At 39.5% G+C, this 14,278-nt stretch overlaps 2 protein-coding genes across 2 annotated transcripts in view; both read right to left on the minus strand.

The window, feature by feature from the left end:
• LOC120776772 (four and a half LIM domains protein 2) overlaps positions 1 to 14,278 on the minus strand; it is a 241,449-nt gene that overhangs the window by 180,137 nt on the left and 47,034 nt on the right. The window lies entirely within an intron of this gene.
• Positions 4,074 to 7,853, minus strand: LOC120776774. Its single transcript, XM_040107750.1, has one exon. It carries the CDS (start codon positions 6,680 to 6,682, stop codon positions 4,733 to 4,735), a length of 1,950 nt encoding a protein of 649 aa, XP_039963684.1. The 5' UTR covers positions 6,683 to 7,853; the 3' UTR covers positions 4,074 to 4,732.

The raw sequence follows: 14,278 nt of genomic DNA on the forward strand, positions 1-14,278 counted from the left end.
TTTTACATAATATAGCCTCAGTAATGGGATCTATTTGGGCATTTTTTGCGAAAGTTTAGACACGAATTTCGACAGACTCTGTGGCATGGCGGGAGAAGTGCACAATAGATGCTCCAATGTTTCCCTAGTGCTTTGCTTTAGACATTTTCTACAGTATTCTCTATCTATCAACCCCATTCTGCGGGCGTTTGCGGCCACCAGACCGTGACCAGTTAGTATTCCAATCATGTTCCTACAGTCTCTGCTATCGAGTGCCAATAGGAATTCCGACCGTTTTGCAGTCCAGCTCGTCGTATAAACAATGCATTGTTTTCCCAATGTTGATCACGTTTTCGGGTGTTAGCCGTATACCATTCTTAGAAATATTGTGCTCTCTTTCATTGCTCTCGATGCCGTTGTGAACTGGCACCCAGTAAAGTGATGTTGTTTGCAACACTATCCACTGTCCTGCTTCCCAAGACACTACTGGCCGATATGCGATACGAGGTTGCCGCCTTAATTGCTGCTTGGCTGTTTACGCAGATGTTGACACTGTCTCCATTATAGGTCGGCTCCGCGGCTTTCGCAATTGTAAAGACCTCAGCTTGAAATATACTGCAGTGGTCAGACAACTTAAAAGGCTGCCTTATATTTACCTAACTCTATCTATATATCTATAATCTATATTAACCGTTTTTAATCCTCAAATTTGAACCACGCGGCACTCTTTCCTCTTCCCTTCCCCTTCCCTTCCTTTTATATCGCCTGGAAATTAGTTTTTCTTTCATTTTTGTTATTTTATCCTGAGTTTTTCCCACTATGATTTTTTTCTTTCAAAAATTATGTACCCTGGTTCAATACGGATATGCAATTAGGATTTCGGATGCCATCTAAACCATCAGCTATAAACATAGAAAGAAACGCTATTTAATCTATTTATGACCAAAGCAACGCTCCAACCTCTGATTGAATTTTCAAAAATCAAGTTCTTGCACGGAAGGGTATTACAGTCTCGGCGCAAACAGTTTACATTTTTCTTGCTATTATTAAATCTGGCAACTCGACCATACTTACTAACACCAGCACAGTGGTCGAGCTTAAACTCGCTTTAACTTAGCAATTGTTGCCTAGTAGGTAGTTAGTTTAAGTTAATTGTTTAATTTTATAGCAACGCTTCGATGTTGTTTTTGCTACAACAATAACAATCGTTATTGCCATTGTTTAATTGTGCGCGTTGTTCGCACTTAACGTAGACTTTAAACTATGTCTCTAGTGTCATTGTATCCAATTGTAAGCAATCGTTCGGGTCTTTCTTGAGTGCCCGAGTATGCTCGCGTCGCACATTTGGACGGGTTTTACAGTATGTACTACTGCAACCTGACCTGCTTTGCTTCTGGCTGAGAATTTCGGCTGAAAAGCATTCACACTGCGACTGAATGCACATGTATATGTGTGTGTGTGTGGCTGAAGAAAACTAATCGCACGAATGGTAAGTGGCAAAGTGAACAACCGGCGGTGCAAACAATCAGCCGACAGCTGATGGCAGCGACGCCCCGCCGACACAGCAAGAAGTCACCAACCTAAGGTACAAATCCACGCGAAATCACTAATTCAAATGTAAATTCATGCTTGTTTTTGCATTAATTAACACGTTTTCATTTGTAAAAAAAAAAAACAATAAAATAATAAAAATAAAGAAAACAAGAAAAATGTTGTTGTGTTGAACAGTCTCACAACATTTTTACTGCGGGAAATTGCTACACCTTCGGAGAATTTTCTCTTCACACTTTCGAAATGTACGACCCAGAAATTTGTCTCTTCAAAAGTACGCAGATAATTCAATATTAAGTGTTTTTGGCTTCATATTAAGTCAATTGCGAGTTTTACAATTATTTTTTTACGCAATTTATTAAATTAGCGAATTCCGGCATACGACATACTTTACACACAACGCAATGAGTAAGCGAGATTTAGAGACACAATTGTAAATAATAGTTCAATCCTCTTAGAGACTGCTCTCATGCGCGATTAGGTCAGCTGGCTGAGAAGAAAACGTCGGAAACCCTATAAAATATACACATGATCACCGTGACGAACTGAATCGAGGTAGTCATGTCCCTCTATCAGCATATACGCAAACTAATTTTTGAGATATCGGCCTGAAATTTCGCACACATTCTTTTATCTCCAAGAATCTGTACATTTGTCGAAATTTGGCATGGATTATTGTCATAGGCGACGGTTGGATAGGTTATTTTATGTTAAATGGTCTATCCTATAAGGGATCTGACTTGAATAGCTTATAACGCCGGTACATTACGGTACCTGGAACACCTAAAAAAATATACATATCAACAAGACCCGCATATATCGACAAAGCGCTTTGAGCCGATCACACATTTTCCAAGAGTCAATGACAGTTTCGGCCACGTCTTCTAGTTCATTGAAGGTATGACTATCGAGATGTTCCAGCCTCAGTCATGCAAAAGCTGGACAATGAAGAAGAAAGTGCCAGAAACTTTCCACTGCACCTTCTTCCATACAACTTTGCCAGTTTGTGCATGAGTGTCTATGGGACAATGTCCAGTAAGAGCACAGTAGATTTCTTACGTCAACAAAAAACTTCCATCAAATTTTGTGTGCGGAATCAAATTTCAGATACCGAAACTTTCAGAATGTTGGAAAAGACCTTCTGTGATAATTTTTTGTCGCGAGCAAATGTTTTTGTTTGGTCCAATTATTCAAAGATGCTCGAGAAAGCGTTGACAACGAACTATATAAGTGCAGAACGGCTATCAGCACAAGCTGATGATCAATATGTCAATAAAGTACAGGAATTGGTGCTCGAGAATCGACGATTAACAGTCAGAGATCTTACTAGCATCGTTGGAATATCGTAGGGATCGGTGAAAACAATTTTGAAAGCTCATTGGGGCCTAACAAAAGTAAAAGTACTATTGCTTCCAAAATCACTCAATTTTTGCGAAAAACAGCGTCGCTTTAACGTCTATGAAACAATGCTTTCCGTCTACCAGAAAGTCATGAAACGTATTATTACTGGCGATGTGTCTTCGATCTCTGCTTACAACCCAGAAACAGACAATCCATCGGCCGAGTATCGTGACAAAGGTGAGCCGAAGCCGAAAAAACCACGTCACAGCAGGTCAAAAATCAAAATTATGTTGACAGTTTCGACGAATATTGAGGTGTGGTGCAATCCGAATTCGTTCCGACCGGCCAAACTGTCAACAAAGAATAATATTTGAGTGCTATGCTTCGTTTGCGCGAATATATTCCTAAAAAAGGCCGGAATTATGATCCGACAATTTATTTTTTATATTCTCTACACGATAACGTACCATCGCATAATACATTGATTCTTCGTGAGTTTTCCCCCAAATTTTCAACCAATATCGTGTCGCAACCGCCGTATTCGTCTGACTTAACTCCGTCCGGAGCTATTCAGCAAATTCAAACGACCGCTCCAGAGAAACCGTTTTGAATCAATTGAAGCCATCAAATGTGAAGCGCTACGCGCATTGTGACTATTCCAGAAATTGACTTTAACAACTGTTTTGAGGATTGGAAAAAAATGTTGGCACAAGTGTATTGGAGCCAAGGGGGATTATTTTGAACGGTACGACATAGATTCCGAAGAATAAATTAAGAATTTTAAAATTATGAACAAAGTCTTACTACTTTTTGCTCGTAGTAGTATGTTTCTAAGCCAGTGGCTAGTCTATGACCCAATCCTACATTAGAGTAAAGATTTAATGAAAGAATGATAACTCACTACGCGCACGCAAGCCCCAGCTATTTACATATGAATATTTATACTTTGTAGCCGCTTCTAAATTAAGTCATGCTCGCCTTGATTTCACTTTTTTCAAGTTTTCATCACACTTCGCTCACTCAGAGGTATATTACTATACGCGCAAAAGGCTTGTAACTACGCCTCATTTACAACAGCTTCAGTATTCAAGGGCTGATCTCATCTCTGAGGCAAAGATCACCTTTTAGCAGAAAACCACTTAATTACCATTTCCATGAACCTCAAGGTGACACAGAAAAACAAAACAAAAAACGCAAAATAATTTCATTTTCAGTATACTCATTATTATTGAATTATTGAGCAATTTTCATTCGTTTTTGCATGCAAGTACCTACATACATACACATATGTACAGTTTTGGATGCATGTGAGTGTATAAAAATATGAATTTAGTTAAATAAGTGCCGCTTAATTGTACGCGGTCATTAATTTTTCATTTTTATATATACAATCATATTAATATTTTAAATTGGGATTTTGGAATTTTGTGTTGTTGTTTATTGTTTTTAATAACTTGGTGCCTCAACACAATCGTTTTGGATTCGAAATGTGCGCTTTTGATTTTCAGTCCATTTTTATTATCATCAAGTATTAAGTAATTATTTGAAGCAGATGTTAATCAGTCATAACAAGCGACAGTTATGTTTGTTGTATTAATCATTTAGCAGTTTTTTAGTGAATTTCGTTGTCGAAACCGATTTACACGGCGCCGTCCGCACGAGAAATGAGTATTTCCGGTTTGCTGCAGCAATTTCTTATGGTAAATTGGCAAAAATATATATATGTATATCTGCTAATAATATTTGGAAAAAATCGTAGAACGCAACGACTCCCGCGCACGCACACCACCATTAGCCAGGCAGCGAACCCCGACTTGCCCACGCAGTACAAAAACCACCAGCTAAACCACCACTGATCCGCTCAACGCCATGGTATTTTGATCGGCGATCGCGAACGCCTCTGTGTTGGCACAAGCACACGCTGGTGTTGTTGTTGTTGTTGTTGTTGCTGTTGCTGCTGCGTTCGGTAGTTGGTACCGCCGCCAGTTGCGCGCAGCACTTGCGGTTGTTGCAGCCGACTCGCAGACGTTGCATAGCTGCTGGCGCCGCCGAAACCGCCGATAGTTGAATGAACCGGCGTGCGACCCATCGAAAAGGTAGTCGTCGAAATGTTTTTACTGTTGTTGTTACTGTTGGCGGTATGCAGGGCCGCGTCGCCAAAGTAAGTGTGCTTTGGCTGTTGCAGCTTCCGTTGCTCCACGGCGGACTTAGTTTGCAATGCTGGCGTGTTTTTCAGCAGCTCATAGCTGTTGAGCGTCGTCGTTTGTAAGGGTGTGGCAAGTGAATGGCGTGTACCGGGCGTATTGAGACGCTTCTGTAAGGTGGGCGAGCCGCCAGCTCCACCCAGTTGTATGCGCGTAGATAGACGACTGCGGCCCACTGGTGACCGCTGCGTCTGATTCGGTGTGGGCGCCGCTTTAGCATTGGCCTCATTGCGTATTTGCACCAATGTTTGGTAACGGCCAGTCGTTGTTGTGGTTGCGCCGCTTTTGGCGGCCGTTGGATAGCGTACCGGTGTGACGGTGATCGGCTTACCCCAGTTATGCAGCGGCGACTTATCACGACCAACCGCTTTATTCGGCTTAATTGGCTGTACAGCGTTGGCGGTGACCGCCGCATTACTGCGCGCCGTTGTACTGTGATAATTTTCCTGCGTATTGTGTGGCGAGAGCATGGGTTTCGCCACGCCCACCGGCACCATGCGCGAAGGCATATTCGGCGCTATTGAATTCTTAATTTCAATGCGTATCGATGGCTCCACTAGCGTCGATATGCCCTTGTGACGTTCTGTACTACTTTTGGTCGCATCGAATGTCGGTCGTTCCATGCGGAATGTCTCGTTACGTTTAACCGGTGAACGGCTGTTGTTGCGTGGCGTACGCTCTTTGCTATCACGTACCGGTGAACGTGAATTGGGGCGGTAATTTTCATTCTCGAAAACAAGAAAGTCGGGACGATTCTCTTTGGATTCACAGCGCGCGAGCGTTTCGCATTTGGGCGGTTCAACCTCCACAAACCAAGCAGGATTATGTGGTGGATTGTGTTGATTCAACAGAAATTTTTCACGAAATGACTTACGAAAACTGTTGAGCGTCACTGTCTTATATTTATCCGCCGCGGACTCCTGCTCAGCTGTAAGTTCCTCATCTTCGTGCAAGTCGGGCTTGGTTTGTGTTTTCAGCTGTGACAATTGTTCCTTTAACTGTGTTGGTATTTTGCCCTTGCGATAGGTGGACGAGTCAAAAGGCTGATTGTGTAGGCTGGAGTTGGAGCTGTGCGATGAGTGCATGGAGCCACTACTACTGCCCTGTTGCATTTCCTTTAAACTGGAATGTTGTTCGTATAGGAAATTAAACGGATCCGACTGTGAATCATAATCCAATGTATGAGCCGAAGTCGGACCATCGGCTTTCCATTTGTAGTAAGTGTTGGTGGCATTATCACTCGGGTGATGCTCCAAGGAATCGACTTTTTCCGGCGTTGGCGTCTTCTTGCGTTTGGTAAAAGTGGCAAATTTACTTAGAACTTTCGATTTTTTCGACTTTTTCTCCAGCGTTGAGCTATTCGACGAATTCTGTTTGCTTTCCTCCTTATCCTCCTGATCGGAGTTCAGTATGAAGGTGTCGCTACGATTGAGCAGTGAATCAGTGCGCGAATCAATCGATTCACGACGTGCCGAATATGAGCCAAGTGTATGCGTCGTTGTGTTGCTAATCACGCTGCCGGGGCGTGAGTTCGTATTCACAGGTGTGGTGTCGCGAGACGTACTCTTACTACGCGTTTTCGCGCGGAAGTTTCGAAAGAACGACATTCGCAAGCGCGTTTAACGAACTTGTCAAGAATCGAATCGAAAGGCGGTGACGTCGCGTAATATCTAATAAACAAGCAGACGAGAGTTCGACTATTACTTAACAGTTTTCGGTGCACAATTTCTTTAACGTTAATTATAGCAATTGTCGGTAATTTATCGCAAATTGAGTCGCACAACCGTAAACGGCTACTGCTTCTAGTCTGTATGCTGTCACGAAACTGAATGCTTGTGGTTGTGGATGTGATGGTTTGAACTTCGTTTCCGTTGATTTTCTGTTTTATCGTCGATTTTTTCTTTGTCACCGATTCGTTGCACTTTTCCAGCGCCTCTCAGCGGTTGAGGTAACAAGTTCCGTTGAGCGTTGCGCTGCCTCGACTCGTCTTGTATTAATAAGCAAATTTCAATCGTGCGTTGTTACACGTTCAAACACCGTTCCGGTCTTAACACGTTCGCTGCGCCCAAGCAACTGAGCCACCAAGTCTCGACGTACTGGCAAACTTGGCAATAATTGTTTTGTATTTCGTAGCTAATGCTGAAACGTGTTTGCTGCGAGAGTGGCGAACCGAAATCCGTCAGCGCAAAATCGAAGCAAAAAAAACTCGAACTCCAATCGTTGGCTGCACCGCCTGATGGCGTTGTTGTTGCGCTGGCTGCTGCTAAATATTATTTATTGTTAGCTCTGTTGTTGTTGCTTTGTGATCTGTAGATCAGTAGTCATTCGTGATCGGTTGTTCGGTTGTGTTGGTGTGTCGTTACTCACCGCCGTTATCGTCAACCGCGTTCGCTGTCTAAGCCACAATGCCGACGCCGGTTCAGACAATTTTGACCATTTTCGTGGCGCGAACCTAATGATGACGTTGAAACGGCGGTAATGTTGTTGTATTCAAATGTGCTTTTTAAGTTTTTGCGTTGCGATTTTTGTTGCTGCTGGCTTAGTAGAGACTATATTAGCTGCTGCGGAGGCGTATGATAGTCGAAGTCGTGGTCTCGCGGGAGTAATTCGAATTACGATTTTTTCACTTAGTTATTGTTCAGTTTTTATACATGCTTCTTTTTATTTGTAGGTTTCTAGTATTTTTTTCACGAAAACAGCTCATTTCGTGAGTAGTTTTTGTATTTTTTTTTTTTTTGACATCGACAACATTGCATGCTTTACTTGGGCGCTCGTTCAGTTGCCCAGTAAAAGGGGGAGAGCGCAACTAACTGCGTTTGCATGTATGTAGCACACACAATACGGTATGTATATTATGTATTAACTCTAACTTTTTTCCATTATTTAATATATTTTTTGAGAAAATTTTAGAATAGATAGAATTCGGATGAAAAAAAATTTAAGGAAAATGTTGATTATGATTTAGGGGGAAAACTATTTCAAGCCCCTGTCTTTTTTTTATTGAAGCGACTTTCTCACTTTGCTCAAGCACGCATTCAGTTTTGGAATAAACGAGCACACATTCGTGCAAATCCGTTTTCGAGTGAAGTACAAGAAACATAAAAACATACATAAAATCTTCTTGGCATAATGATTGGAATTACAGATAGGCGTAATCGGGCTACTACCGTTAAGCAGAAACATACATATATAGTGTCATAGCTTAATTCCACACCATCCTGTGTATTTAACGTGTATACTTGCTGAGGATATCCCACGGCGCTCAAAAACACAGCTGATTAAATCAATTCCAGACATTTTTCAGTACCATTTGGTAGTTTGGAATGGATACAGTAATCGCCTCGGTAGGGTTCGAACCTCTGAAATGAGCTTTAAGGGCTCCTGCTCGCCTTAGTACCAGAATTAAGACTCCGGTCATACCAAACTAGTCTAACTATTCGGCATTCCGACTAATGAAAATCTAATTTTCCGTCAGTCCAGCCAATCTCCATACCTCCGTGCAATAACGTGCACCCAATCGTCAAAACGAGTCCCACATAAACATTCCGATCTATCAGACAGGTATCTCTAATACAAAAATGCATTCAGTGGCCCATGCTCAGTAAGCAAAAAACCTAGACTCAGACAAAATCTGAAGTCTGGGTTACGTTTAACAAACGTAACCTTCTGGATATACTTGTAAGTCACCCGATCGTTAGGGCTTTTGTTTCAAAGGTCTTACCACCTACTCCTATCCTTCCTTCTCCCTATCATCATTGTAAGTCCAGTCATTCCGCAGCAATAACAATCTCAAACTGTTTCTTAAACCATAGCTTCACACTAAGATGCAATACTGTAATTTCGTACAAGGCATCATAGAATAAATTCGTATCAGCGGTTTTAAGATCTTTAAAATTAACTTTAGACATATATTGCCTTTATGGTATGCAATCTCAAATCCGAAATTAGTCGAAACTCGACCTTACTTTTTAAGTTCCTTGCTACCAAATATGTAGACCTCAGTGCCGATAGCTAATTTTTAAAATTTTCAACGAAAATGTCGGTCAATCTTCAAGATATATTAAAGAAAAAAATATTTACCTAATGCGGTGTTCTGCTAAGAATGGATAAAATTGGCATAACACTATATCTGGGTCTCATTTACCTAATTTAAAGTTTTTTGAACTCCCGGTTAAATATCAAACTTCCGATGAAAAATATTTGTGTATATAACTTGAAAAGTTTCAAGAAAATCAGCAAATGTAAATATTTCGTATGCAGAATCGTTGCGTATGTTGGAAAAGGTGATTAAGTTTTAGGCAAACACAAGCCTACGATTAGTACAAAGCTTTCAAAAACGGTCGAGAGATCGTTGAAGACATGTCTCGTTCTGTACGACCTTCGACCTCTTGAAATGATATATTAAAAAATTTAAGGATGTGGTACTTGAAAATCATAAGGCAAGTGTTAGAGAGTTGGACATCTTTCGCGAGTCTGTTTAAATGATTTTGGTGGATATTTTGGCTAGGAAACGTGTTTTTGGTCGGATCGTCCCGATAAAGCTGATTTTTTTTTTATAAAGAGTACCGAAACAGGTCTCTTTGAACATGCTTGATCGTCCGAATTTTGAACCCACATTCATGGAGAGCATTATAACTGCCGATGAGACGTAGGCTTATGAGTTTGAAATGCAAACAAGTCAACATTCATCGGAGTGGAAGGAAAAAACGAGGCGATACCAAAAAAACCACGCCAAAGCTGCTCAAAAATCAAGCTGATGCTCATTGCTTTCTTCGATATGCATGGTTTGATGCATTATGAATTTCTTCCGGAGGCACAGATGGTCAATAAGAAGTTCCTTGGGCGTATTGAGGCATTTGCATGAGAACATCCGATGAAAACGGACAGAATTGTGGAAGAGCCACGATTGAGATCGAATTTAAGGTCAAAAATGCAATAAATATCATCGTATTCACCAGATTTCGCTCTGTGTGGTCTTTTTTTTTGTTTTTGTTTCCATAACTGAAATCGCCACTCCGTGGAACCCGTTTTCAGTCGATCGAAGAGATAAAACAAAACGCGCTAAAAGAGCTGAATGCAATCCCAAAAAGTTCTTATGAAAATTGTTTCGAGGACAGGAAAAGTCGTTGGCATAATTGTATTACATCCGGTGGGGATACTTTGAAGGCGACAAAATAAATATTGATGAATAATTAAATATTTTGCGTTTTATTTACGATTTCCGGATACTTTTTTGTCACAATGTATTATCTGAAAATAAAGTTTTTGCAAGTCACAACATCCACCGCCTAGATGGAAGGGAACGTAGGCAATACAAATCTTCATATCAAATTTTAAAAACGTTGCAGATCCCAAGATCCCTTAATCAAGCTTTGTACTATAGAATTCATACACATTTGCTTTGATTAATTTTAGAACTACCTTCATGAGTAGACATCTGGTACACATGCTGATTACTAAATAAGTACACGATAAATATGTGTCTCAATTCGAGTAACGCTTCAGCATTTTCAATAACTTGATGGCCATCAACGTCATTAGCTTTAGACCAGCTTCAACAATTTTTACCATTTTTAGTAGCCGATCAGTCCGTCATTGCGCTTGTGCTTGGGCATAGAGCACATTATTGGCGGTCACCTAAGCGCTATCGGTCTAACGAACACCTTTATTAGCGAGACAACATTCCCATGCGGTGCGTGTGTCTGTGCGCCTTTACTCTAATTTCAATACATTTTATGTGCACATATATTTACACCCATGTATGTATGTACATATATACTATAAGACAGTTTGAATTATATAATTATTTTATTTTTTTATTTTTATTTTTATGCCTTCTTTACACCTAAATTGTATTTGCACCCACTCTTTTATGGCTGTGTGTGTGTATGTGATAAATACTTTAACTATTTTTCTTACCACCTTTTGTGTTTTACGCTATGCTGCGTTCGCCTGAAGTGTTAACTATTGTTTATATATGCTAAATACTTCCGCAAATGCACGCAACAGACTAAACGTCAGCGCCCCAAAACACCGCTGCATCGATGTCAAACACACACTGCGCATGCACTCCTACACACACATACAAATGCATACACATGTTTATATCTTATAATTACACATAAGTGGGTATCTCCAGTTGTTCGGTAACGCAATTAAAAGCGCTTCATTCTAGTTGCTAAATTCGTCTCGAATTTGCTTGGAATTAAAAGCGTTAACTTAAATGCTTTACTGTAGTGGTTATATGTATGTATGTACATTGTGACAAAAAAGTAACCGGAAATTGTAAATAAAAGCAAAATATTTAATTATTCATACAAAATATTTCCCATCAGATTTAATAAACTTAGCCAACGATTTGTCCAGTCCTCGAAACACTTTTTGGGATGGCCTTCAGTTTCTCAAGCGAATTTTCTTTTATCTCTTCGATCGACTGAAAACGGACTCCATGGAGCGCCAATTTCATTTTAAGGACCAAGAAAAAATAACACGGAATGAAATCTGGTGAATAAAGTGGTTGATCGATGATATTCATTGCATTTTTGGCTTTAAATTCGGTCACAATAGTGGCAAAATCCATGCACTGTTCTTCGACAATTCTCACGGAAATGCCTCAATGTAGCCAAATAGAACTCCTTATTGACCGTCTGTTTTCCGGAATAAATTCATGCTGCATCAAACTACGAATATCGATAGAGACAACGAGCATCACCTTGACTTTTGAGCGGCTTTGTCGCGTTTTTTTTTTTTTTTGGTTTCGGATCGTTTTTGCCCCTCCATTCCGATGATTGTTGACTTGTCAAACTCATAAATCCATATCTTATCGGCAGTTATAATCGGAATTCGCTAGATCAAGCATGTCCAAAGAGACTTATTTACGGTACTCGTTTTGAAAAAAATTCAGCTTAATCGAGACGAGTCGAGCAAAAACGAGTTTCATACCCAAAATATCCACCAAAATCATTCGAAGAGACTCGCGAAAGATGTCGAGCTCTCTCGGCTTATACTTACCTGATGATTTTCAAGCACCATATCCTTCATTTTTTTTAATATTTTCATCAGTTGAAGAGTCGAAAGTCGTTCAGAAAGACTAACGGACTTGGCACAACTGACCCTGCGCATAATGCTGATCATTTACACATATTTTTTATAGGATATTCGTCAGTTTTCTTTAAGTATTGCAAACTTCTTGGCAAACTTAAAATAACCTCTTTAAGACGTAATAAGATTACGAATTTATCACAAGGAAGGAGCTTTTCAAATGTCTGATTTTGAAAATATTTATCTACAGAACTAAACTCATCAGCTGAGATAGAACAATATTGCTTTTTAATTCCAACAAATCAGATCCGATATACCAAATTTGCTGAATTGAGGGTTGAAATAAGATGATCAGAATACAGATCTGAATAAAAAAGGTACAATCTTCTAAAAGAGTGGCTGCTGGCGTACGACGATAATATTAATATCATTGATTGGATAAGAATGCGAGGCAACTCACTGTTGGCAGTCTTAACTTCGAAGTTGTAGATAATTTTGTCTATCGTGGAACCAGCATTAACACCAACAACTATGACAGCCTCGAAATTCAACGCAGAATAACTCTTGCCGACATGTATCGGATTGAGTAGACAATTGAGAAGTAAAGTCATCTCTCGACGAACAAAAATCAAACTCAATAAGTCACTCATCCTTCCCGTTCTGCTGTAGATGGCAACAGCTGATGAGTGGGTGTTGTGAGTTTTCAACAAAGAGGTTCTGAGGAAGATTTATGGTCCTTTGTGCATTAGTAACGGTGAATACCACAGTCGATGAAACGATGTGCTGTACGAGTTATACGACGACATTGCCACAGTTCAGCGAATTATGAAACAGCGGCTACGCTGGGTAGTTTATGTCAGTGGAAGAGGAAGACCTCCACAGCGTTGGAGGTGGAGAAGGACCTAGCTACAATTAGAATCTTCATTTGGCGCCAAACAGCTCGTCTTTAACCGCGCAACTGGTGTGTACGACAATAAAGAATAAGAAGATATTTCTGAACCTGAATATGTTAGCCCACACCAAAGCTAAAAGCTTTGGACTCTACTTCATCAAGAATCTTGTTTGATATAGGAATTTGCTACCTTACTTTAATAGCCATGTTCCAACCATAGTTCTAACCAAGGTGGAAGTACTAGGCATGCGCGAAGGTATGTGGAGTTCTACTGAATAGCTAGAAGAGGATACAGAAAGCTACAATATACCAAGATATCTAGGCGGCATTGCTAGCCTTGTCGTCGCCCCTTATCAACGATTTGGAGAGAGCTCAATACACAGTTGGAACAAATAGCTCAGAACAGATAGAAATCTCTAACCAAATGCAAGAAAAAAATGGCAGTGATTGACAAAAAGGAACTGCAATAACCTAAAATAATAGATTTTCCTGCTAAACCATCAACATACTCAGTTAACTGCCGCATTTCAATAATATTTTATGAATTCTCAATATCGCACATCATATTTGCGTCCACCTTACGATAATTCTCGACAAAGTAATTATAAGCTTGTTTTTAATTTCTTGTCCCACTTTACACTTTCGTCTTTTCAATTGAAGGCCATTTTAAGAGGCAAGCAAATATTGACATTGTGCATTTGCTTTTAATCACACCAAATATATGTAGATGTATGTTAGTACTTAAGTATGCATATATACAAATGTGTATATATGTACATATATTTGTGAACAAATTTATAAACTTATAGTTATTTTAGACAAAAGAGTAAGCCTTGGAGACTTTAAGATCAAATTGCATAACGAATAACAAAAGAAAAATATTTGTTGCCAAATTCTTTGCAGGCAACACAAAACAGATTCCAAATAGCCTTAACGTTAAGATTGAATGTGAAGTGAAAATTCATAAAAAGAATAGCTGACAATAAGAAAACCAAAGTGCTTGTTGCTGGCTAAAAACTAAAAGCGTTCGTAACTTTTATGATAGGCGAGGTAGGCGGAAGATGAGCTGTAAGAAAACATATTACTTAATATACATAAGAGAGCCTATGCTTAGATATTGAAAAACTTTGCAAATTTTTAAATATTATATAAAGTTGAAAAAATAAGAATAATAAGAAAATAATTATAAATAATAATATAAATATATATACATATGTAAATATATATAAATATATATTAATTTTTCAAGAATATAATCAACTTTTTAAAT

This window comes from Bactrocera tryoni, chromosome 5 (genome assembly GCF_016617805.1).
Source record: "Bactrocera tryoni isolate S06 chromosome 5, CSIRO_BtryS06_freeze2, whole genome shotgun sequence".
Classification (NCBI taxonomy): Eukaryota; Metazoa; Arthropoda; class Insecta; order Diptera; family Tephritidae; genus Bactrocera; species Bactrocera tryoni.

Coding starts and splice junctions, on each gene's coding strand:
- LOC120776774 (XM_040107750.1), bottom strand. CDS start 6,682: ATGTCGTTCTTTCGAAACTTCCGCGCGAAAACGCGTAGTAAGAGTACG.